We start from the raw sequence: 26,540 nt of genomic DNA, 5'->3' as shown, positions 1-26,540 counted from the left end.
TCTCCCCGATTATAACTAGCCATCTGCCCCCGTGGATCGTGGTGATGATGCACTGCCCTCTGTTGTCCATAACGTAGCGTAGCAGTAGCCTATAACACCTGCTGTGTACGGATTTCTCCCATCCAAAAGTATTATCCAGGCGCAGTTCTGCTTTGGCTTCTGGGGCGCTGCCAAATATCGGGCACATTCGGTGATTTGATTACAGGTTAAAATGCAAGTGCGAGACAAAAAAAAATGTGGCGTCGTTTCAACTCAAACATTAACTGCGTACAATTTATTAAGTTCAAAATATCAAACAATACTTGCGTTGAAATGTATGGCTCAAATTGTGACAACTCCACTCGTGTGTGTGTCTGCGTGTGCGCACTCCTTTACACGTTAATATAAAATTATTTAGAATGCGGTGACAACAACAAAAAGCATCGAAAAAGGCATCATGTACAACATCAACACAAACAAGCTACCTCCAAAAGTACAGCCTTAATATTTTAAAACTCCCATTAACTGTTTTAACATCGCACGGGCAGAAATTGCCTATACCCCCGGTCTTTGAGAAGCTATGAATATACTCATAGGAGGTAACGGGGTATAGGCATTCCCCACCCATATTGTATCACCTGCATTCAACACCAAAGGTGTATGTTGTTTTGCTAAGAAAAGCGTGACTTTAAACTCCACCCAGTCCAGGTAATAACAAGTTGATGATGAATCGTCACAACTTCTGTCATTTAAATTGAGGATTATTGTTTTACACTGGCGATTCGAGCGGCCACTTGTGCCTTTTGGGGTAAGTCGCACTCGCCGATCGCATACGACGCAGGTATCTGAGAGCTTGAGAATGAACGCGATGCGTGGTCACGCCACGCTTTAGCAGTCAGCGCGATGAAGCAGGTGGTACGTAAAAAGCACATTTCATTAGGAGGGGTGCATTACGGAATGAAATGGGAGCACACAAACAATTTCATTGTAAATTATGAATGATATGCTCCACACACTCTATAAGTTATAACAGTATTAAGCCACTGTCCTAATACAATAACCAGGTCAATGTGGGTAACAGTGATGGAGCTGAATGACGAAAAAAATGTAACTACATCAAATGATAATTGCCGTGTTGGATCAATTGAGAAAAATGAACCAGCAACCCTGTGAAACCTTTACCAAATGTTATCAAACACTGAAGCACACAACTACAACGAAAACTACATCCAAAGAAATAACTATGAAACGCATACAAAAACCTACCACTGCCAAAATAAATAACGTGCTTCCTTCCAATTAACCACGTTCGCAACCTGGCACACGACCTGCTGCTGCAAGAACACTGTGGGACTCGTCCAAAACAACAAGTCGACAAACACAGGCCCTGGCGACAAACGTGCCACTCGAGCATTGCAGAACCGGTGCACTGCACTTTGCAGAAACGCGATCTTTCTCGAGAGCTCAGTGGGATTAAGCGTTGAATGGGTTCGCAAGCCGTCACGAGTGGAAAATCAAGGCGGGGGGGAGGGGGGGGAAGGCCCGGATTTTCTTCTCCCGAGCCCGTCTGCGATTCCGCATCGACTCGTAGCGCTACTTGTAAGGATTGGGAATGGACTCCCACGGTACCCCCCCCCACCCCCCCGAGCTACTCTGCGTATTTGCGGCGGTATACGACTCCAACGATGAAATTCATTGTCGCGATTCGATTAACTAATCGATATCTTTGCACTTTGCTGAATGTAGCGGCCACTGGTGGCTGCTAGGCGGTGGCAGGAGGGTGGGGGGGGGTCACGTGAACCCATGACATAAAACACAAATTGAAAAACATTGATTGTTTATGCATGCCGCTTCTGTACAAGCTGAAGGATCAATATTGGCGGATCGATGCGGTTGTTATACCTCGACTGCATTCGGCGCTGCAAGGCCCCTCTGGGGGCTGCACGCACACAGCCAAGCGCACAGCCTCCCAGCCGCTTCACTCGCAGCAGGACAAGACAGCCAAATGGCGCTTAGAAGACGCCAGGTGATTTCAGAGCAACAAGGGAGGGGGGGGTGAAGGGTGCCCGCTTCTGAAATGTCGACGCCAAATATGACCAGTCGTGGTACAACAGGCCCACGTGCAGACATGCAAGAGGCATGTGCATTTGCCTTGTGAATGTGGATACTAACAAAAAACCCACAACGATGCATCTTATTTATGTTAGGTATAACGTTAACACTGAACGAAGCCGGTTACTACTTTATTGAAGTTGTCAAATGTAGTTGCTTGACCTCAGAGGCCTCCCTCGATACCGAGACTTCCATCTCAAAGCGACCTCCCCCCCCCTCCTCTCTCACAGCCGCTTCTAAACGGATGAGCACGGGAGGGGTGGGGGGAGGGGGTCAGGAAGATGAACGGGGGGGGGGGGGGGGGGCGACATTCACTCCGCCATCGCAACTCCGCCGCCATCGTTCCCGCCGACCGCAGCAGCCGCCGTTGCCGCGTCGGCCGCCCCGTCGAAGGAGCCGGAGAAGTGGACGTTCTCCTCGAAGGCGTAGTACACGAGCGCGATGAACGCGCACGCCACCACGAAGGCGACCAACCGCGCCCACACGGGCACGGAGGCCGCCGCCGCCGCCGCTGGCCCGGAAGCGGCCGCTTTGTGGATGGGTCCCGCAACGGAACCCTGCCCTGGGGGGCGGGAGATGGGAGAGGCGCCGAGGTCGCACGACGATCTGGACGCCAGGTCCGGGGAGAAGCCGCCCCAGCCGTCCCGAGCGCAGCCGCGGATCGGGCGCCGTCGAGTGGCGCTGTGGAGACGGGAGAGCTCGATAAGGGTCGCCCGCCACCGTCGTCATCATCATCATGTTCAATCCACTGGAAAACAAGTAGGCCTGGCCAGGACACATTGCTACGATGGTTGACAGGCAGCAGGACAAGACTGGTGACGGGGCTGGCAGCCAAACGAGGGAAGACGCTTAAGAGAAAGATCAACGGAGACGGAGCCACGCGATCGGCTCGTGTGCAGGAGATGGCAGGAGATGGCCTGTGGCATCGCAGCACCGCGAGAGGAACGGCAACGGCTTAGCAAGGCCTTCATCAACAGCGGATAGACCCTGGCTCACAATAATGACGATGATAAAGCACCCTCTGAGACCAAGAGTGACTTCTGTATTGACCGTGTGTCCGGCAGGGTGGCATGTGCGGCGACGCTGCGCAGCGCGCAATCCGGCGGATCGTGAAAGCGAACAAAACAATCATCATTAGACCTCCTTTGCCAGTACCAAAATATAATAGGGGTTTTTCCCCTTTTTTTTCTGGCAACAAAACTGAAACCTTTTTACAAGGATTCATGCCTGCATTAACCACAATACCAATTGGGTCGAGGCTCAAAAGAAAGCCGTCCCTTGGTGTGGACCAATCAGTTTCAAGGACAATGCATATATTATCATAGTATGTTTTTTGTTAGCATTTTGACTGCAAGTATTGTGGTTGATGCAGACATGAATCATTGTAAAAAGGTTTCAGTGTTGTTGCCAGAAAAAAGGGGAAAAACCCGATTATTATCGAACCAAACAAGTTACACTTATTTTTTTGTTATGTCAGCATCGGTTGGTCGATTGGGCAACTCGCCCACGCCACACGAACGTGGAATTTCCACGATTGCCTCAGGGTTGCAAACAGCATGTGACACCACCTCACGCTCATCTGGGTAGCCAACTACTCAAGACTTGTTCATCCTGTGTACCTGTGTAAGTGTATGATACGGTCGGACTGCTTTTGATGCAGTCCCACCCCACCCCACCCCCTAAGCGCATTTGGTGGCAGGGGATACGACGCTGTGCCGATGATCCCAAACAACGATGGAACCAGTGCAAAACATCTGCGAGGGTTACCTCAAGGTCATAAAATATGGTTAAATGTCAGCATCATCGAGCGACGGGTCCTGTTCACACTCATTTGATTTTCTTAAAAGTCAATGGCGAGGTCTCTTTAATCTGCACCTGCGTTCTCCGCTTCACACAGTTCTCCGCCTCGCCCGTCTCGCGGTACCGGCTGTAATAACGAACGGGTAGTCGTAGTAGTAGTGATAACAATTATAGTAAACGACCTTACGAGGCTAGCCGATGACGCTTGGCGTAATTGCTTCCCGCGAGACACGTGACGGCGATTCGTGCCCCTTGTGAGTGAACTCATTGTCAATTTATTTTTACGGGTGGGGGTCGCAATTTACTTTAAAAATAGTTTTCTATTTTTTAAACAGTGGCCAATTTAGCACCTCTAGTTGGCTGCAGGGGTCACAGGAACCCATTACATGGGAGTGTACGATTGGAAAATAATCAAATCGTATACGAATTAATGAATGCATGCATCCATCATGAGTATTCAAAACCGTCTGACCGATGCATCATTACGTGCCAAGTTCTAACACGGATTTGGCACTCAGCCATGTATACCGCACCTACAATTAGCAACGTTGGCTGCGTACGGTACGAAAAAAGTTCTACATACATAGGTATACGAAAGAAGGTAACACAATGTGTGCGGTGAGGCAGTAGCACAGTGGTGAGCGGAGCGTGCTATAAACCCGAGCCAAGGCAAACACGAGCGGTGAGCGATATCTGAACTTGTCCTGGGGACCCCCCCCCCCCTCACCTTCAACTAGCACGAGCCAGCGTGGTGAAGTATGGTCAAACAACCCCCATGGCCAATGACACGGTGCAGGAGGGCAATGGTTGAGCAGTTGATTAGAAGATGGGCTGTGAAAATCTAATACATTTTGTAAAGTACGCATGAAGTCCCTTTAAGTGGGAACCATAAATAAACTAAATTACTGAAAACGGGCACACGTGTTACGCACAGCGAGAGAACGGGAGCAAAGTTCACGGAGAGCCCCCCCCCCCCCCACTTGCGGTCGCGTGCGACCAAACGTTTCGGCACGGTCTGTCGCGGACGCACTGGGGAAGTTGAGAAACGGGCAGTGACATCACTGCTGAAAGATTATGAATGAACGAGCAAGACTATTAAAACGAGCTCACGCATCGTCACCGATACCCTTTGGCACAGTTCTGATACGTCCCCGGTAACCACCGGGGCGCTTACGGAGAAGCGCGGGTTTGAGTGTGCTCACTTATCACAGCACCTCGCCCGTTCACATTTTTGCGGCGACGCGGCAACGTTGCAAATACGCCGAATCGACCGAGTTAAGAGTTCCGGTTAAAATGTACCCAAGCAAATATTAATTGTCGTCGGCGCTAGGAATGAAAAAAAATTGGATCACGGCAACAACCACGACGAGAGGTGAAATGTTACATCTCCCCGGCGATGATTTTGCAGCCAAGATTCAATAAAAGTATCAATATTTTTTGTTTACGTTTTAGCCAATGTAGACTCTTGCTGCTTCAGGGGGAGAACAAGAACCCCATACTTACAATGGACACGAATTAAAAAGCAGACTCTTGCGCGAATCAATTCGACGCATGTACCGTGAGCTTAAAGAACTGATATTCATCGACGAATCGATACACCCCCTAAACAATTGTGAAAATTTCTTCAATCTTCAAACTTACGAGTGGTGTCGCAAGGCTCTTAGCACCGACGGCTGATATTGCCCTCGTTAATGCCGGCACATGCTGTGAGCTTCTCAAGTGATTCATAGAACTAGGCGAGAGCCACATGCGACCACGAGTCTCACCTTCAAGGGGAGAGACTTGCCATGCAGGGCAATGCAAGAGTAAGAGAGATTTATGCTTGGAAATACATTGAGGAAAAACAAAAACACGTGGATTCGAGGGCACAGGCAGCTTTCATGTCATCATTCGTACGATTGAGAAAAGTAACATGGGGCTTGGCAGCAGGACACATCGATCAGAGAGATGACAGCCAATGTTCGATTAATAATTACGGAGTGGCAGGTAAGGTATGGGACGCATCCGAGAGTACGTACACCGAGGATATGGGAGCGATGAAATCGGTTAGTTTGCAGACGTTAGGTGGATTGTTTGATCGTAGGGTCACGAGAGGTGGCAACAACACATTCACCCAGCAGTGGATTGATCATGATTGATGGTTGATGATGATGACGATAAGCGCCAGAAGGCAATTGCGCAACGAAACTCAACATCACATTCGTTGGCAAAACTAAAAAAAACGTGACGTGTGGCAGCACCTCACCTTATTCCCGATGGCGAAATAAACAAGTCTGCATCGTTGCCTCCACCAAGCTTCAAGTCCTGAAGAGACAACAACGGAGACAACAGCCACAGGATTACACAGGGCACACCTGCAGAGTGGTCCCTCCGCCAACACAGGTAGGCCGGCCTCAACCCTGACCACAGATCCCTCCCGTGTAGCCTGTACCAGACCTCTTGGGGGAGCACGTCCGATTAGCACGGTTGGCTACGTACGGTGCGAAAGAAGTTCAACATACATACAAGTGCCGTTAGCATGCAGCACACCTATGAATGTCGAAGTTCACACGCGCACAGTCCTTTGTGTTGACCCACTGCCGGACGAGGGCTTCACCATGCCATGTGTGTGGGCCGTGGGAGTTATTTGAACGTAATTCACCATGATAATTGGTTTTTAACCCTTCTGTCTGGCAACAAAACTGACACCTTTTTTACAAGGAGTCATGTTTGCATAGACCACAATACCTGCAGCCATAATGCAAACAAAAAACATAACTCTGATAATATATGCACTGTCCTTGAAGTTGATTGGTCCACACCCGAGACAGCTTTCCTTAGAGCCTAGTCTCACATGGGTTGGACCAGATGACGCCAAAAGGCGCACAACTTATGGCTGCAGGTATTGTGGTCTATGCAAACATGACTCCTTGTAAAAAAAGGTGTCAGTTTTGTTGCCAGATAGAAGGGTAAAAAAACAATTATCATATTTTTTACTGGAAAATGAGGTTCCAATGGTGTAATTCACCATGCCAGTAAATGCGGGCTAGTGTAAGCAGTAGAGGTGTGGAAAACACAGGACAGAACGACAGCGGATCTTGCTGCATTGCCCGCAACTCTAGGAAAACCTAATAATCGGGGTTTTTCCCTTTTTTTCTGGCGACAAAAATGAAACCTTTTTACAAGGATTCTTGTCTGCATTAACCACAATACTTGCAGTCTAAATGCAAACAAAAAACACGCTATGATAATATATGCATTGTCCTTGAAACTGATTGGTCCACACCAAGGACGGCTTTCTTTTGAGCCTCGACCCAATTGGTGCTCGACCAGAGGACGCCAAAAGGCGTACAGCTCAAAGACAATGCACTATCAAAGTAATGAGGGCTCGGGGTGAGCATCTACATCATTGGACCTCCTTTGCCAGTACCAAAATATAATAATAGGGTTTTCCCCCTTTTATTTTGTTGCCAGAAAAAAAGGGGGAAAACCCTATAATTATATTTTGGTAGTGGAAAAGGAGGTCTAATGAGCTATGAAAACCTGTCCGTGCATGGTGGTCACCCATCTACGAAGCACCTCTCCACCAGGCCCAAGATCTGCTTAGCTTCCTAGCTCTCACGAGATTGGGGCACGTACGGGGGAGGTGATACGGTCATGCTGTAATGCACAAAGGAAATATGAAAAAACTTGAGCGTTCCAAGCTGTGACGCGCGCATCACTTTACGCAGGGCACACCATACGAGAGCAATGCGCTACGGCGAAAAATAATAGGGCCATACAGCAACGTGGAAAAAAAACTCGCAAACCATATTAGCTGAAATAAGGCATCAGCGCACAGCAGCATGTTGCAATCACAGGCCCGAACATAACTGCGGCGCGTTTTACAATTGTCGGAGCAAATTATCCGTTGCGCACATTTAGGAATCTATGTGAAAAGTTTTGGCTCGAGTTACTCGGCACCCAAACCCCCACACCTTCTCGTTCCTGGCCGTGCCCAGCTCTGCCCTTCCCAAGGCACAAGCACACGCACGGCCTGGACCACGGGAAGGCCCCGGACGTCAGCGGGAAAACTCGACGGCAACAAAAACCCCACCCCAAGTCATCGCCGCCGCGGCTTGTGCAACGCGTGACCGCGGAAGCAAAAGAAACTCCCCCTCCACCGTGTCGGGAAAATAAGCCCCACGTGACGCGACCGCTCGCACGTGCAGACAGGACACACGCGAAGAAGCCGCTGTGCGAAGAAGAAAAAAAACGTCGTAAAACAACAACTCAAGAGCCCTCGCGGCGTGTGTTCGGATCGTACCACGTGCTCGGGAGCTCCTTCAGAACTTCCTGAAGAAGCTCCCGTTCTCTTGGCGGCGAAACCTCGGGCCCATCGTTTCCCAGAGCCACGTGCGGCACGACCCGAAAACACACCGGAGAGCTGTACAACAGCGTGAACGGTCAGGCCGAGCGAGAGTACCGCAATGTTTTTGCTCTGGCGGCCTTGGCCTTTAAGGGTGCAAGGAGCTGCACGTTTCTGTCTGCGCTCCTGCGTCGCTGCAATGTTCTCGGACGATCTTCCCTGCAGGGAGGTTAGACAACGTCAGCAAGCGCCATTGCCCCCCAACGCGCCGGTCAGGCGTCAGGACGCCGCCGACGCCGCCGCCATCAACGGGAGAGGGGGAAGCCGGGACGGGGGAGCTCGCATTAAAAGGACATAACCTGCATCATGGCCGTGTCCAGCTCGCAGAGCCCTTCGCCGGAATCGCTCTTGGAAAGTGAACATTCTATTGGAGAAATGTTCTTGCTCCGAAACTGTGGGGGGCGATGAAGAAGGCGAGCGGACGGGAGGAAACAAAAAACACAAAGAAAAGTTGAGTCCAGCCTCTACCTAAGTTCAAACCCCCCACCCCCCCAACACCTTTGCTTTACGGCAGCCTGGCGGTACTCCCACTTTGTTGATTGAGACGATGGCTAATGCTACAGCAATGCCACCATGAAATGCCAGTGTAGATTTACAGCCCCTTGTCAATCCACTGCTGGAAGAAGGCCTCCACACGCCGTGCGGGCCGTTCGTTATTTCACCGCAATTCACAACGCTGGCGAGCGTGGGGGGGCCATCAAAGTTGGAAGCAGAGCACAGAAGCACAGTCCAACAATGAATGGGAGTATAGACGTACAGTACAACAGGATTTTGTTGCACTGGCCCACTGGCCACCCTCGATACCCGTCGTAACACACGGTGGGGTCGCCCATCCAATCACTATCCGGCTCTAACCCCGCTTAGCTTCCAAGATGGGAACAGGCCCGGGCGCACTGGTCAGCATTGCCCCCCGTTGCCTTTTGCACAAGCGTCAAGTACTCGCCTGATCTACGAGGTGGGAAACGTTTAGACTGTCGGGCTTTTTCCGGGCCCGCACCGACACAAAATCTTCTTTCTGCGCGGGATGCAAGCGATTATCAGTACATGCATTGTTGTAATATATAAAGCTGCGTACATATGTATAGAAATGTTGCTTTACTCATTTGTTTGGCCAGAATATAGTTACAATGTCTTGATTGGGGGGGGGAGTGTGGGGGGTGTGGCCATGTGAGTCTATAAAAAGTCAATAAAATTGTACAAGAGGTTCTTGTCTACGGCTGGGAAGTCTTCAAGTCCTATACACATATCCAGTGGTCAGGGCGGTCTGGTGGAAGGCCCCTATAGTACTGGCACAAATCTACGTTCGCTCACAAAATGTAAACTTGTTGATGCCGATATGCATTAGGTAGTTTGAAGCCTCGTTTTAAGGCCTGTTGGAACACGCTTTCCAAATACGTGCCAGGTCGCTTCCTTGGATTTAAATGTTTTGTTGTTATTAAAATGGGATATTTAAAAAAATACAGAATTGACATTGAAGGATATTCTTCAAAACTCAAACGAACTAACCTATTGCCAATAGTTAACCGATGTAATTTGAGGGATTTGTTCGTCTGTTTGGGCTCTCAACTGTTAATAAAAATGTAATCTATCCATCAAGCTAATACACCTATTTGTGCGCCAGTTTTCAGACAACAAAAGCAGCGTGTCATGTGACCCTATGCTGTGGAATCCTCTCCGCAAAATCATAATTCACATTCGATACTGAAACAAATATGAATTAAATTAGCATCATTTATTTCAATGATGATCGCTCAACATAATTGCGACACCTTCTACAGCGCCGGCGTCACACGGCAAGCCGATGCAAGCCTCTCCTAAGCCTTCAAAGTGCTAAAAGTTCAAAATCTTAACGCTTCTAAGCGCACGTTTGCCGTCAATTAGTAGAAGTTATTATTATTGTGAATTTTAATTCGTTATTTCGTAAATATTTCGTCGCGGAAGAAAAATGTCAACGAGCCACGACGATCGTGACAGATATAAACGGACGATTGCTGCGATTATCGTGGACCGTGTACCATCCGATACTAATCGCAGTAGCGCCACGTCGTGGAAAAACCCTATTGCTGCTCAGCAAGCGGAAGGTTCAGCATGCAAGGCGCGAGCTCGGGAAAAGTACGACTCCTGGGCGGGCGCGGAACTGGTAGGAGAAACGGCAAGGGCGGTGCAATTACTGCCGAGAACCAAGGCTCCCACTCCGACGAGAAGCGGCGGTCGTCTTGCTTGATGGACGGCCTCTGCGAAATGGTGCCACCGTGAGGGAAGAGGCTGCCGGGCACGGCGCAGGCCGCTGCTGCCGTCAACTGCTGCTCCAGGCCCTCAGACAGCTGAGCACGCGTGCGCAACAAGCACTACACAATTCAGCCGGGGCCTATCCTACAAGCCGCTCTTCATCATCATCACCATCAGCCAGGGTACTATCCCCACTGCTGCATCACGCAGGCATAGCCAAGCCGTCGGCATCTCTCGCGGTCATGTGACGTGTCGGTCCACGTGGCCTCCTGCGCACGAGCCGATCTCACCACTCCATCGCTGTGCGTGCTCTCGTTTGGCTGCCACTCCGTTGCTAGACTCGACCACCGGATGCCGTGCCTTCTAAGCGATGTCCTGCCCAAGCCGACTTTCACCCGTGTCTGTTCCCCGATTAAATATTTTTTTTGTCTCTCGCTGTAATTCCTACGCTTCTTTGCGCACTTTTCACCTTCCGCTCCATTTTTGTTGTTGTTGTCAACGCTCGTGCTTCTGATCCAAGTTTCATCGCATGTAATACAATGTTTGCGCAGACCGAACAATGGTCCTCGGTCGCCTGCAAATTTGGTCTCGTCAAACTTGACGGTCGGCAGAGTTGGCGTAGGAGTTGATCAGAATCAAATAGCAGCAGACCCGTGCAAACCGCAAAGGAGTTGACACGTTTTCTTGCAAATGACAACCACCTGCCCATCAACCAAAACCTCAACAATGAACCTCGCCACCAACTCAAAGTCATTGTCACCATCCTAGAATCTCGCCTGGATGCGGAAGAACGCTGGCGAAGTGAGAACAATGCGAACGTCCAGAATGAAGACCTCTCATTCGAGATCCAAACATCGCACCTCCTGGCTTTGACAATCCCCCAAGACCCTGGCGTAGCCATCAACCGCATCAGCACATCAACGGGCCGCTTTGCAGCACCATCTCCTCCATGAATGAAAAACTCAAGACAAGCCAAAGTCGAGCGATTGTGGCCATGCAACCCAAACTAACTTTGGACCATATAGCTAACCACGGTAATCTGAGAGAGAAAAGCCCTCTCTCTCATGGCGAAGCACACACCGACATTGGCATTTGGCTCCTGAACAATACGCAATAACAGAATAAGCCGAGTAAGAACAAGACACCTTCTTGACTTGACCATTGCTAATTACAGCACCGTGGGGTCTATGTGAAGAATGAAACCTCACTGAATGAGAGACAGAATTGAGATACATACATCCGGGCTGAGTTGACCTCAGTCGGTGAGGTGATTCTCTTGAAGCAAGGTATCGCAGTCCTCACAATCGATTTCTCACAGCGAATAGTTACACAAGCCTGGTAACACTGAACTGAACGTCCTCCGTTCCTTTCCACCGAAACGATACGGCTCTTCGAGCGACTTAACCGCTGCGTTTATCTGCAGTGCTTTCCAATAAGCGCGAGACTTGGCGCGCAAGGTCACGTGACTCTACCCAACATGCGCCCCCCCTCCGCGCCCCCCCTCCCCCCTCGCCGTGCCCGGCAACGCCGTAACCCACCATGGGCATCGCGATGGCGACCTTTTCCCGTTGCGTCTCCCTGCGGGAGGCCGAGTTGGTGAACATCTCCACATCCTTCAGGGGGTGGAGAAATAAAATGAACATCCCACACACAACATGGCATCCCCCTCCACAGAGGTGAAGCAGCGCCACCTGGTGCCGGAGTAGTGGTAGCGATGGTAATTACTATCATTCGGAGCTATTTGTTAACCCACTGCCCACTCCGTGTTGACCATGGCGGGGGGGGGGGGGGATATTAAACCATACTTCACCTTACTAGGCGTGTGAGGGTTGGGTGAAGGGGGTGGGTGTGGATGGGGCAGGACTGATTCAGACGTCACTCGCCAACTGATGTTAGCCGTGACCAGCAATCGGTGGCTGGGCTAACCACCGCGTGCCACCCCTACCAAGTGACGGTAATGTCCTCGCCAAAGCAACACAAATCATTATTAGGGGTCTTAATCCAGGTGCATGGGAATGATTTGTGCAGTTGAGTTGGGAGTTGTGGGGGGGGGGGGGGTGTGTAAGCAGACACAGGGGCCATGGTTGAACAGCCAAAGTGGCTCACGGAGAGCTACCGCACTGCTGCCAACTGTCCAGCAAACTGGGGAAACGGACAGTTGCAGTTGCCCATCCAGTTTCCACGCCACGCTAAACACGTGACGCGTACCCCTTTTCGTCTATTAACGTTTACTGCAAGTGGCAATGAAACGTCATGGCATTCACAAGTAAGAGGAGTGCTTGATGATTCAACGCCCGTAACCCGCTGCCCGGGCAGGGATTTGACCGAATGGCAAGATTCAGGGACACGATTCCAAAAACAACAACAATAAAAAGCCATCGTCTTTTCAACACGACGGTAAACGTAGCGGCCAACAGCAGCCGCTGGAATCGCATCAACCCATTGCAAACGACATGCACAAGTCGCGAAAGACTGTCGGATTCGACGCGTGCGATGGGATGCATGTTTATCCACGATCTTCCCAACCCTGCCGTGGTTCCAACAGTGGCATGGGGGAATCTTCGCGTCGTACTTTTCCGCACAGCGTCTTGAGATGCGATCGCATGTTGACACGAGAAATCCAAATGGTCGTTGCCGTTACTGTTCTCTTAAATCGACGAATGGACACATCATTTCACCCCTAACCTCCAAATAGCACGGTTGGCTACGTATGATGCGAAAGCAGTTCAACATACATACATTCAAAACAGACGACAAGTTTAGTTTCCGGAAGCGAACACAACCAATTCTAGACCACAAACAAAATAACTTAACGCCGTTCACGATACGGAGGGACGAGATTTCAACCTCTGCTGGAAATATAAACCACGCGCAGTTAGGAAGTGTGAGCGGGTCGGGCGAGGCGGGGAAAAGAGAAAAGAGAGAGGTGAGAGAGCGCCACCGTGGGAGCACAGCGGCACAAGCAAGCCGTCATTCACGCAGTCACCGGAGAGAAGTCAACGTTGTCGTCCGGGCCGGTGGACTGCAAGCTCCATTGCCGCATCATGCACGGGGTGCTCTCCTGCAAAGATTCAACGACCTCTGCACCCATGCCGACCCCTCACCACCACCACCACCACCACCGTGCGCGTGCGAGCGAGCACGCGAGAGAGACAACGGTGACAATCAAAACCCTCCGCGAGGACGACTACGCTTGCGGCCAGGAAAGCACGCAAGTAATTTAGCGTAATATTTCGCAAGTTGTTAATTTAGTGCAATCTTCGCAATTTGATCATTTCAGCGCATTCTTCGCAAGATACTCATTTTAGCGCAATCGTCGCAAGTTATTTTATTGGCAGGCTCATGCGGTTCGACACTGCTTAGCAAGTAAGAAGGTCTGAGCATTTCTTATTGTGCCCTCTTACGAGTGCAGTCCATCACTTATGCGCACTATTTGCACGTGGCAAGCTCTTTGGAACAACATTGTTTTAAGTCCCTTGCTAAACCAGCTCAGGCTCAGGGATGGGTCCCGAACGTGAGCTGGTAACTCTCGTTCCAGATCTTCAGGTCGGAGACCCCGAAAAACTGCACTAGGCCGTTTTATTATGTTTTATTTTTATTATTTTATTACTTCCCTTCTACGTGACTTTACCGAAAGAACCAAGAAGATAGGCCGTATAGTTTTGTGTAAAGTTTTGCCAATGCTTGGATGTTCATATTCTGCAATCAACCGAGGTGTGTTCTGGAAAAAGTTGATAACCCCCATTCATATTTTACAAAGATAATTTCTACTGGCTTCAATGGAATGCTCATATATTGCCATGCAACGAACTTAACTTTTCACTTTTTCCATCCAATCAATCTGCCTGCTAGATTTCGTGGGTCATCAATTTTTTTTCCACGAAGCCTTGGAGAGATTGCCGACTGTACTTCACACCATTTGTGCACCCCAAAAAAAACAACCCCAATAAAGTGGCAAAAAGTAGAAAGAGTTTGCAGCGCTGTAAGACCGTGCCCAAACCTCGGGCAGATAACAACACAAAACCACAGGTAAAAAGGGCGAAATTCGAGCAGAAGCTGTGACCTCCCGTGTTCAAATAGCAAAACAGATTTGGCTGTGACTCTTCCATCCCCAGCGCACCAGCTAATCGCACACACACACACACAGACCCAAGTGCAAGAGACAAAGAGAGAGTGGTGAGAATCTCCTGAAAGGCAAGAGCAAGAGCGAGGTAGCTGGGAGCCGCACGCACTTGTGTTATGTCGGCATCAGCACCGCTAACGGCCAGAGCCCTCTGATGGACAATGGCTTGCCGGTGCAGAGACACCGGACCCAGCCTCCCCGCGGGGCTGTCCTGCGACGGTCCGGGAGAAGCGTGTGCCTGTGTGAAACCAGTAAAGCGCCACGGTACGTGAGCTCCGCAAGAAAAATGTGCGGCCGGTCGCAAAGGCTAGTACTCTCCCGCCCCCTCCCCGGTGCCACCGTGCGGGGCAGGCGGTCACAATGCCTAGGCATCACCCCTACTCCCGGTGCCAACGTGCGGGAGCAATCCAGCTTCCGGCTTTTCTGTGGGTGGTAAAATCTTGCCGTGTCTACAGGAGTCTCCGGATCATAAGACGCTCCGGACAGTAAAGGACGCACCGCGCCCCCCAAACTTGTGTCCTGTGGCCATATGGTTATGCAAATGTGATGGCACACAGGCGCAGAGCTGCCGGGTCAAGAGATGGCACCACAACTTTTTTGGGTTTAAAATACAGGAAAATGAAGCGTGTCTTACAATCTGGAAAATATGGTGTGCACACACAGAGACAGAGGATCGCCTGTATAGCCTTGACAGACTTGGGGCAAGTTCTGTTAGCGAGCAACTATCAAGGCTGGCATGGCACGCAATGGGGTGGGTGTCCAGCACCATGCCCGATCGCCTTTGTCTCCCGAGTGGCGATGATGTTTATGACCGAGCAAGGAAGTCATTTGAGGCCGAGTCGACCTAGGGGAGGCCCAGGACCAGTTAATATATTCATAACCGACGTTGGCCGCGAGCGGGAATCGAACTCGGGTCGCCGGATTCGTAGCGCAGCACGCTAACCACACAAAGACACACACACACGTATGTACGTTTTGTTATCGTTAAGAGTTGCATACAGACCTTGGTAGAGTGCGCTGTGAAGGGCGACCGGAAAGATGTCTGAATCGCTTTTTCGGTTACTTCTCCAGTTTGTTCGTAAACTAACAACAACAACAACAACGGCGACAACGAAATAAATCCGTGAACAAATTCAACCGAGCCAGACAAACAAATACAATTTCACAGCAGAGTGCCACAAGTTTGCACACAGGCTGCAAGTCACCGCGGCCCCAACGCGATCATCGTCATACTCACCCTCTGCCGTCTCCTCCTCCTCGTCCTCCTCCGTGTCGCTGTAGTTATCGGTCTGCAGGCTACCGTTGACGCCCGAGCTCCCGGCGGCCGCCGTGGATGGGGCGGCGTCCCCGTGCTCCAGCAGTCTCAGCAGCTTCTTCTCGTAGAGCTTGCGCGTCGTGGCTGCGCCGCAACGGTGCCAGTGGTTGGGGGAGAGAGAGGGGTAGAGAGAGAGAGGGGTAGAGAGAGAGAGGGGTAGAGAGAGAGAGGGGTAGAGAGAGAGAGGGGTAGAGAGAGAGAGGGGTAGAGAGAGAGAGGGGTAGAGAGAGAGAGGGGTAGAGAGAGAGAGGGGTAGAGAGAGGGAGGGGGGTAGAGAGAGGGAGGGGTAGAGAGAGGGGTAGAGAGAGAGAGAGGGGTAGAGAGAGAGAGAGAGGGGTAGAGAGAGAGGGGGAGTAGAGAGAGGGGGGGTAGAGAGAGAGGGGGGGGTAGAGAGAGAGGGGGGGGTAGAGAGAGAGGGGGGGTAGAGAGAGAGGGAGAGGGGGTAGAGAGAGAGGGAGAGGGGTAGAGAGAGAGAGAGGGTAGAGAGAGAGAGGGGTAAAGAGAGAGGGGTGTGGTGGGTTACCACATTTCGATGATCACGTCTGACAACCCGCCAGCAGCATCATACTTCTTTTTTAATTGTTTTTTTTATTTGACAAAAGAGCCCAGTATAAACGGCAAGAACCGTAACAAAGCAGGGCGGAGGGTACAGACATTTTAAGGACCGAAGCCCCGAACTCGGTGCTCCTGGGTTGTCGGAAGCGGAGGAGATTGGGCGCACTGCCCCACTCGCTTAGGCACTGTCAGCAGCATCATACGTCTAGAAAAATTACAATTCATACCTCGAGTCTCCTAGCTAGCTGCTGGCTGGGCGACTCCCCACCCTCAACAATAATTCTGCTGTGAGTGGCTGCGAGCCATTGCCACCGAAACTACCTGGGTAAGTGGCTACACGGGATTTTCAGCGTAACAAATAAACATTGAGTTGAATTGGCGGAAAAAGTTCTGAAATTTTCATAATAGATAGCGACACCAAAAGGTGGGAGTAACGAAAACAGAGACTGATATGGTTAATTTAAAATTGCTCAAACTTTTCAATTTCTTCTTCTATGCATGTCATTCGTTCGCCAGAATATAAACAAACTAACTCCACAATACATATTACCTTGTAATTGTATTATGTAAAGAAGCAGAATACTTTTAGTGCTCCGAGATCACAGGAGGATTGAGAGAAGAGATTGAAAATGACAACCGTCTTCTCTTGTTTCCTGCTGCAGACCAACGGGTTCTCTACTCGTTCATTTAACAGGCATGACTGCTGTTGAGAATTCTAGATTTGAAGCTTTTGTGACTGCAAGGATTCATACTCTTAGTTCTTTCGGTAAAGTCACGTAGGTAAAAAATGAAATAAAAATTAATACAAAAATAAAAACAATAAAATCACTGTGATTTTATTGTTTTTATTTTTTTATTAATGTATGCTGAACTTAATAAAAAATAAAATCACTGATTTTTTTTTATTAATTTTAATTTCATTTTTTACCTACGTGACTTTACCGAAAGAACTAAAAGTATGCTGATGAGAAACCAGAAGTTGGGACTGCTGATGAGAAACCAGAAGTTGGGACTGGTTCAGAGTGTACTCGCTTAAACAAATTCTATTCGATAAAATGTATCTGAAAAGTTGATCTGCTGAAATGTTTGTTTCTGTGTGTGTTTCGAGACGGAACTAAATTCTAGATTTAAATTTTACTCGATGCTGCTCCACAACAAACGTATAAAAAAAGTTAGGAAACAATACAGATTTTTGCATTGAACAAAGCCCCATCGTTTAGACAGAGTGCTCTTGACAATAACATCTGGCAACTAAGCAGAAAGGTCAAAACCCATCCACAGTTTGCTCACTTAAACAAATGCTGCTCGATAACATTGGTCTGGAAAGACGATAGGCCGATGGACTATTTTTTAAAATATATATTGTTTTTATCCATAATGTTCCACAATAATACGTAATCAGTTCATATCTGAATTTGGGCAGTATTTCGGATACATTGAATTAAAGTATTTGGCTGCAATAAAATTCCACATGATAAGCCACTTCGTTGAGCTACCGACGCTGCTTCTGAAAAAGCGCCATATAGCTCAATGGGCCTTACCTGGTAAAATAAAGATAGTATTAGTTTAGAATTTACATATACGTATGTATGCTGAACTTCTTTCGCACCGTACGTAGCCAACCATGCTAATGGGAGGTGCGGGGATGGAAAAACTTAACACAAAAGGCAGTTCTAAAGAAATGAGTTTTCAATATAGATTTAAAAGTGCATAGCTCCAGTGGCTTCCGAATATCGGAAGAGCGTTTCAGACAGCAGCAGAAGCGCGTCTGAAAACGCGCGATGCGCTAACCGTCTTTGTTCGATGGCCAGCCAAAACGCCGCTGCTTGCGAGGACGACCGCAACGGTGCCACTGCGCGTTTGTGTTCAGGCTTACCGACAATAGGCCCTGGGCTGACTCCAAACTCCCTGATTTTCCTGGCGAGTTCAGCGTTGGAGAGCGAGGACACGTCCACGTCTAGGCCTCCCACCTCCACCTTGCTTGTCATGTCACTCGTTGTGCCGACCTGCTCAGCGACGAACACAGGGGGGGGGAGGTGGGGAAGGTGGTGGATACAGCACGGCAGAGGTGTGGACTCGAGTCATGTGACTTGGACTCGAGTCAGACTCGAGTCATGAATTTGATGACTTGCGACTCGACTTGGACTTGCATAACAATGACTTTGTCCCACCTATGAGATGTGGACTCGAGTCATGTGACTTGGACTCGAGTCAGACTCGAGTCATGAATTTGATGACTTGCGACTCGACTTGGACTTGCATAACAATGACTTTGTCCCACCTCTGCAGCACGGGCGTCAAGGCAAAGACCGAGCGAGGGGGGGCTGCCACCAGCGAGCCACAGCCAGGCACACGTGGACAATGCAACGGGAAAGCATGAGCAGCAGTTTTACAAACATCCGTGTCTGCGAGCACAATTAGCGCCGACCGAATGTACGCGTTTGCCCCGGGGCTAATGCGCTGTCAACTACAATGACTGCAATACATTTGACTAAATAAAATAGCAACTCAGCTCTGCAGAAACATTTTTATTTGATGTCATGGAATTGAAAAAGTTTTTGGTTTTTATAATTTCACAAGTATTGTTTTGATATAAATACTAACATTACAGTAAGAAACTTATCGGTCTAAGTTTGTTATCAATTACAGAAATTATACAACATATGCGCCGACAAAATAACAGTTAAATCCAAGTTTCAAAACATGAAACTGGATGGTACCTTCCTTTTCACAGGTTTTTGGCGGTTTTTTTTTAACGAACACCGCGGCTATTAATGATGCAAGCAGCACCACTACTACAGCGACTTGGCAAGCGCAGGCTTGATCGCAGCGACTATCGATGTCGGGTTGGCAGAAAAACACCCCAAGATCAAACAAATAACGTATTCCTCAAAGCTTATCCATCCACCCACATGCAGGCAAAGGTGTCAAAAGCCAGCCGATAAACATCACGCACGCCCAATGCTTAGAAAGCAAACGAAAGCAGGTTTAAGAGGCGACACTGATGACCAAATCACCCGGTGGGCACTCAGTCTCTGCAGACTATTGAAGCTAAGCAGGCTTTGACCCTGGATAAGCCTTTGGATGGGCAAAGGCCATGCATAAAAGAACAGCTGCCGGCTGCTTGTAAGCTTCCGTTTATTTTGTTGAACTAGATAAGAACTCAAAAGAGAACAGGATAGTCTCATATGTACAAGGGTGACACTCGAGTTACAAAAACGACAAAAAGTTAAACAAATTCAGCAAGGCACAGCAATAAAGCACACGAAAGCAGCGCAAACACATGTAGGACTACGTGGTGGGCAGCAGTGCAGCAAAATCCATTGTTGTGCCGTACTACGCTCCCTCCATCGATGCTCTCCACCTTCACCATCCCGCACCGACCAGCGTGGTCGAGCACGGTCAAATGACCCTGGTTATTCACCCGGCGTGGGGTGGCCCTCATCCAGCAGTGGATTGACAATGGGCCGTAGTTGCACGTGTCGAGGATATGCAGCGCCTAACTTTGGCTGCCGAAATGTCCACCCAAGGCCCGTGCGAGTGCGAGGGAGCCGTGCCACCTGTCCCACCGGGCTCCTCACATTCCACGACATTTATATATAGACACGGCTCCTCGTAAAAGTGAGCTTCCCTCACTTCTCTGGTGAACACGTTTCAAACCCTATGCCGGGTGGAACCCACCGATGGCTTAGTACGCATGTAGAACTTATTTTGCAATACGTATTTAGAACTTATTTTGCACCATACCAAGCCAACCGTGCTCATCGAAGGTGCGGGGAAAGGACAACAAACTAAACACAAAAAATCAGTTCAAGAAATTAGTTTAGTATGTATGTTAAAACTTCTTTCGCACCGTACGTAGCCAACCGTGCTAATAGGAGGTGCGGGTAAAGGACAACTAACTAAAACAGAAAAAGCAGTTCTAAAGAAATTAGTTATTTACTGCTCTGTCTCCTGCACGGGCTGGCAAGCTTCCAGCGGCGCAAGCGGTGGCTTTTCACGGCTGACAGTGCTACACGAGATCAGTGAAACCCCTGCTGCAAATGACCACTTTCAACGTGGCATTCGTCATAAACTGGGTCAGAACACAGCTGCAGGAGCAGCAAATGCTGTTGGATATAGCACAGCGGTGCTTCTGATGCAAGGTCAGATCAGATGTTCGAAACGTATTTTAGTTCTAGGTATCTCAAAGGGCTTGGAATTTTAAAATAGATTCCTTGATAATCATGCACAAGGCACACTGGAGATGTTTTCTGACAGTTTGAGCTGATACGTTTCTGCTCGTCAGTGACAATACGGCTACTTTAAAACACGTGCAATTATATTAAATCGTAAATATGCCCCCTTCAGGAAGGTTTGACGGAATCTCGAAGCTCATTTGGGAATTTGGCCAATTCCCTTATTTAGTGTTTGGCAGGTGGGAGACCTGAGTACCCAGAAAAAAACCCCATTAAGTATGAGATAAGAGATGTACACAAATTGATTCAAGGTTCCATTGCTGTACTACCATCTCCTGGCTACATTGCAGCCTCAGCAAAGGTAGCCAACCCTGCTTAGCATCTGCGATCCGCGATCCGACATGATCGGGCACAATCAGGGAGATCTGGTCACAAGAAAATCAATATCACGCACGTCAAACCAGACGACAGTGAGAATATTCCCGCCCATGTCTAGTTCAGCAATGACCAACAACCACCGCACACCGCATCAACAGGTCACATGACACACTTACATAAAACCGCGGCTCTAAATTTGGCTGGCACGGTACACCCGCGGCGCACACGCTCGCTCGCGCACGCCGTTATGCAAGTGCCACTCACGTGCAGACCACAAAAAGAAATGCATGCAGAGCAACACCAAAACGGCGGCAAGAGATGCCCGAGCAGAAAACACAACCCCCGGGGAACTTGCTGACCCCATCCGACGACGAGACGCCGTCCGCTCCGTGCAGCGACGGCGCGGCGCCGCTATCGTCCTCCTCGTCGCTCGAGAAGTCGGCGCCACTTGTCGGAGCCACGTGCCGGTGGTACAGCCGCACGTACACCTCCTTCTTGTGCTCTCCCGCCGGCAGGGCCACCTTGTGCGCCACGAGCTCACGCTTGAGCTTCTCCTTCGTCAGCAGCTGTGGGTCCTCTGCGAAGCCCGGCATTGTTTCCGCCGCCGCCACCGCCACCGACGCGTATCCCCTCTCTTCCTCCTCCGCCGAAGAGCCGACGCAAAAGGGGGGCTTGCTGTCGCCCGAAGTTAATCCACCGCGGTAGCGCGAGCACGGGCGGACAGCTGTCGGCGTGCTGACATCAGCAGCACCTCGTGTCCCCCTCCCCCATTCCCAGAGGCGTGGGGCGTTGTGTGAACCCCAGCGAGGGGTAGCGGCTGTTGCCAAAGGGAGGGAGTCCCCGCGCCCGACTTAAATGAAACAGGCGCAGGGAGGGATGACCAGCAGTCGTTAGATTTTGCTTTCTCGGTGCAAGTAACAGCGTCACTGGCCAAGCGGAGGTCGACGCATGGGTTGGTGGTCCGATAAAACAGGGTTTGTGATTCTCCCAAATCCGCTAGGCTCCGAGATGTCCAACAGACGGGAGTAGAGCAAGCAGGTTTATAAAACACATCCATGTGTACCTTTGAGGATTATCTTATCGTATGTACGGTGGGTGTTCTAGAAGTGCTCCAAATCCCTCCCACAACACAGAATATTCATTACATTGGTTCTGGCCAAACATCTAAAACACAAGACCCTTGGTGGTGGGATGTTTATAGACCTTTCAGAGCCAAGATAAAACCATAACCTATGAAAGCGAACCCTCGAATTTTTGGTGGAATGTTTACGCAAAATGTTACGACCCAGGAACGGATGTTTCAGGTGACACTTGAAAAAATAATCTGTGCTGTTGGCAGCATGAACATTCACCGAGTGCATATTACTATTAACACATTCCTGCGGAGGGAGCTGGTAGTAACGTTGGGTTGCTCGGTCAATGGCCAGGGTCAACGGCGGCGTGGTGTATTCCGCAAATATGCACGACTGTGAGGGTGGGGCACAAGCCGACGTGAGTAGGTTAAACGTTGAGTTTTATAAGGGCACCACGGGGTGACCAGCCCCTCCCCACCCAGCCCCACCCTCCCCTCTCCACCCAGCCCCACTCCTCCCATTTTTGGATGCACGACGGACGGACACAATAATCCCCTGTGGGCTGGTGTAACCAGGAGGTTCCTACCAGTATCACTTACAATTTCTGATCCAGGAAAGCCTCACTGAGTCTCACAACTCTTATTCAAGAGGGTCCTATCATTTATTTCGTAGTAGGGGGCTCAGTACTATGACCATCACTATTTGATGTATATGCACGTGACCTGCAATGTTCATACACGCAGTTGACAAACCTCGAGAACACTACCAAGGCGAACAGCTGATCTCCCTTTATTGGAGGGATATTTACGTAAGACTCCGACCAAATCCTTCCAAATCTGCCACCTGAATTTTCGTGCAGCAGATGCCACCCTCGATATGTGAACCTACTGGGCATCTGTGAAAAATAGCTGTAAGGCCCATCGGATTCCTCCAGTACAAATACATATTCTGATTCCGATAAATATTCTCACTCTCTATCGCCGGCTGTTAATTCAGTCACCATACAAGCCAGTAGCGCCCTCGCCTGGGCAGTGAGCAGATCTCACATCACCATCAGCAAACACAGCCTCATGAACATGTCCGCACGCATTTGTCGGGGGAGCAAAATTCCACATTTCTTTCCAATTCAAAACGACACTTGCGACTGGTTAACCGCCAGATATGAACATGTTTTTTTTTAAAAAACCTACAAAAAATACATTTAGATGGGTGTGGAGAAAAAAAAGTTGGAAAAAAAATTCCCCACATTGACCCCGACGTGATTTGAACACGCAACCTTCTGATCTGGAGTCAGACGCGCTACCGTTGCGCCACGAGGTCCCGCGATAGCCCAGCAGCTCCGCAGCCCTTATGACATCGACCCGGCCTCTCGTTCATCCTCCACGAGAATTCAAACACACACATATTGTTAGTATTATTCACGTGATAACGGTACTGGTTTAGGTTATAATTCGCTCCGGAAAGTAAGACGCACCCCCCCCCCCCCCATGCAACGTGTATCTGGTTCCACTGCGTCTTGTAGACCGGCAGAGCTGCGTCGCTTTTCGCGGTCGTAACGTATCTAGCACCTCGTACAAATCTACCCCGATTGTGTTGCGTCTGTGTGTGTGTTGTGTGCGTGTTGTGTCTGCCGAGTTGTTCCACGGTGCCGTTTGTTCCGTAAAATCCGAATGAAACGCATCATCATCATCCTCATCATATAAAGACAAAGGATCAACACCTTCCCACACCACCGCCGTATAAACCTTAACAGACTGTTGGGGGGGGCGAGTGGGCTTAGCGAGTAGCAAGCGGCGATGAAGGCCGCAACGCCACCACCACCACGACAACAACGAGAGACGAAGGTTGTGGTGGTAGTGATGGTGGTGGTGATGATGGTGTGGTGGGGTGATGGTGGTGGTGTGATGGTGGTGATGGTGATAGTGGTGGTGTGGTGGTGGTGATGGTGGTAGTGTAGTGATGGTGTTGGTGTGATGGTGTTGGTGTGATGGTGTTGGTGTGATGGTGTTGGTGTGGTGGTGGTGATGGTGGTGGTGTGGTGATGGACCCCGCTGTGTCGCATCAACATCTGCACGCAACTCCCGCGCTAAACTCAGGACGCCTCAGACACAAAGGCACCTTTGTCATCTCTGTAACAAGTCGCGTTAAGACAACTTCACAGCTTCACAGAGCAACACAGCTACAGTAGACACGGCACTGTACTACCACAAAGATAAAGACCCCACCCCCTCACACGTGTAGCCTTCACAAACTGGTGGGGCAAGTGCTGTTAGCAAGTAGCCACCCTATGAAGGTACACGAGGTGGGTGGGTGGTCAGCTACCACCACGCCCGGCCGCCTTTGTCTCCCCAGTGGCGACGTTTACTGCACAACGCGACACGCCGGGTAACTCGTTGAGGCTGAGTCGACCTAGAGGAGGGAGGAGGCTCAGGTTACCGGTTCAAGAGAATCGTCGCAATCGGTGTTGGCCGTGAGAGAGAATAGAAACTCGTAGCGTTACCGCCACCACCATCAGCAGCAGCAGCAGCAGTGCTCAATCCACTGCTAGATGAGGCATCACACCGTGAAGGATGGGGGGGGGGTGTTTGACCATACTTCACCATGCTGGTCAAGGGGGGCAGGGGTGTTTGACCATACTTCACCATGCTGGTCAAGGGGGGCAGGGATGTTTGACCATACTTCACCATGCTGGTCAAGTGCGGGCTTTGCCCATTGAGAACGAGGCGGGGAGGGGAGTGGGGCAAGGCACCGTGACCCACGTCGCGAGTTAACAGCGCAGGCATCGGACGAGCCGAGAGATTCTCGAAGTGAGAGGTGGAGGTGAGGGTGGTGGTGGTGAGGGTGGTGAGTTTCAAATCGTTATAAAATACACGGCAGCTCGGCGTGGCTACATTGCATCGCCAAACAGCTCCCAGCACTGTTAGACCACCCATGTTAGACCCCCCCCCCGCCCACTCTACATGGAACGCGTGTGTGGGAAACGAAGCCCGCCATTCTTGCTTCTCGCTCGCTCGCTCACCAGAGAAATGCTGGAAGAGTAGAGGGGGTGGGTAACGCTTCTTCCTCTCTCTCTCTCTGTATCTTGCTTGGGACGAGCAGCAGCAGCGGCGGCAGTAGTCGTAGACGAGTCGCAACCAACGCAAGCAGCCTGCTGCACAGTCGCTTTGCCGGCGAAACAAGAAGCCACGTGGCGGCGCTGCTGCTGTACTTTTTGACCAAAGGAAGAAGCCCCTCCCCCACACACACGCACACAATCGCCCTCTGATGGTGCATTGTCTTTGAGTTGTGCGCCTTTTGGCGTCATCTGGTCCAACCCATGTGAGACTAGGCTCTAAGGAAAGCTGTCTCGGGTGTGGACCAATCAACTTCAAGGACAGTGCATATATTATCACAGTTATGTTTTTTGTTTGCATTATGGCTGCAGGTATTGTGGTCTATGTAAACATGACTCCTTGCAAAAAAGGTGTCAGTTTTGTTGCCAGATAGAAGGGTAAAAAAACAATTATCGCCCTCTGTCTGTTCACAAACCCGATGCCTCGGTTTCTAATTGCATCGAGCTCCCCCGCTGTAACGTAATCGCCCCCCACACCCACAATCGGCGATTTCGCTGCACGCGCTGATAACGAATGGGGCTTGTGCAGAAGCTGTGGCACAGCGCCAATGATGAGTGTTGTAAAGTAGTACTAATCGCATATCTGCATTTCCCATAAATATGCTAAATTCCTCTTGATATGCAAATTATTTTGTCAAGACGCTCTTCGCCCCTTCATCCCAGCATAAATAGTCGCTCCAAGCCTGGGGCGTGCCATTCAGACTCTGCCTTCTCGACAGACCTGTTCTCCACCTGAAGACGGCTTGCGTTGTGGCCGAAACGTCGTGAGAATTATTTTATGATGTTTTATTTTGATTATTTTATAATTTTCCTTCTAAGTGACTTTACCGAAAGAACCAAGAAGATGTTGTCAATGTGTTGTCCGTGATCTCCAAATCGCACAACAATCTGATCTTAAAAGTGCATTGAAAAATGTTAATACTCCGACTGATGCTCCTGCTGTTATGGAGTGACTCATGCAGCCAGCTATGGCTGCAGAGTTTGGTAGTACATGTTGTTTACGTCGTTTATTGTGAAAATTCGGTCACAGTTCCTATGATCACTGTTTCATTGCTTTCATGGTTTTATTTTGGTGATTTTCGAAAGTTTTTTGGTTTGGCCATGTTTGTTTGTTGTAGTACAGAGTTAGACTGATGGCCTTAATCGAAGTTGTCTTGTGGTTGTTGTTTGACTTGCATCCCACTGGGATTTTTGCTTTTTCTGCAATATTTTGCTGTCTTGTCTTGGATTTTCTGTTTGCACTTAAGATGTTTTCTTGTTCATGTTTTTTTTGTTTGTTGCGGTTGCACCCGATTCAAG

General features: G+C 49.7%; 1 protein-coding gene and 1 non-coding gene across 8 annotated transcripts; both read right to left on the bottom strand.

Moving 5' to 3' along the window:
- Positions 1-259: 259 nt before the first annotated feature.
- LOC144721306 (uncharacterized) lies at positions 260-25,448 on the bottom strand. Of its 7 annotated transcripts, none has more exons than XM_078598825.1 (13): positions 25,149-25,448; positions 18,377-18,506; positions 15,868-16,029; positions 15,634-15,713; positions 14,740-14,868; positions 13,494-13,568; positions 12,046-12,120; positions 10,450-10,602; positions 9,222-9,293; positions 8,578-8,670; positions 8,336-8,437; positions 6,137-6,195; positions 260-2,772 (listed from the first exon to the last, which is right to left on the bottom strand). In XM_078598825.1, exons 1-13 carry the CDS (start codon positions 25,431-25,433, stop codon positions 2,403-2,405), a joined length of 1,785 nt encoding a protein of 594 aa, XP_078454951.1. In that variant the 5' UTR covers positions 25,434-25,448; the 3' UTR covers positions 260-2,402. The 7 variants fall into 7 exon arrangements, with proteins under 7 accessions (XP_078454951.1, XP_078454957.1, XP_078454952.1 ...); XM_078598831.1 differs by lacking the exon at positions 25,149-25,448 and adding an exon at positions 24,248-24,330; XM_078598826.1 differs by lacking the exon at positions 25,149-25,448 and adding an exon at positions 21,416-22,154.
- Positions 23,378-23,449, bottom strand: TRNAW-CCA (transfer RNA tryptophan (anticodon CCA)). The gene has a single exon. It is a non-coding gene; the product is annotated as a tRNA-Trp (tRNA).
- Positions 25,449-26,540: the final 1,092 nt, after the last annotated feature.

This window comes from Lampetra planeri, chromosome 11 (genome assembly GCF_965212315.1).
Source record: "Lampetra planeri chromosome 11, kcLamPlan1.2.h2, whole genome shotgun sequence".
In the NCBI taxonomy this organism is placed as follows: domain Eukaryota; kingdom Metazoa; phylum Chordata; class Hyperoartia; order Petromyzontiformes; family Petromyzontidae; genus Lampetra; species Lampetra planeri.
This window is presented reverse-complemented; position numbering and strand designations above follow the sequence as displayed.

What these genes read in the sequence shown, in the direction of transcription:
- LOC144721306 (XM_078598825.1), bottom strand. Translation starts at nt 25,433, where the DNA reads ATGACGCCAAAAGGCGCACAACTCAAAGACAATGCACCATCAGAGGGC. An exon ending in CAGCCCAGGGCCTATTGTCG is followed by an intron (nt 16,030 to 18,376) that starts GTAAGCCTGAAC and finishes GTTGCGGCGCAG; the next exon opens with CCACGACGCGCAAGCTCTAC. An exon ending in CTGATGCCGACATAACACAA is followed by an intron (nt 13,569 to 14,739) that starts GTGCGTGCGGCT and finishes GAATCTTTGCAG; the next exon opens with GAGAGCACCCCGTGCATGAT.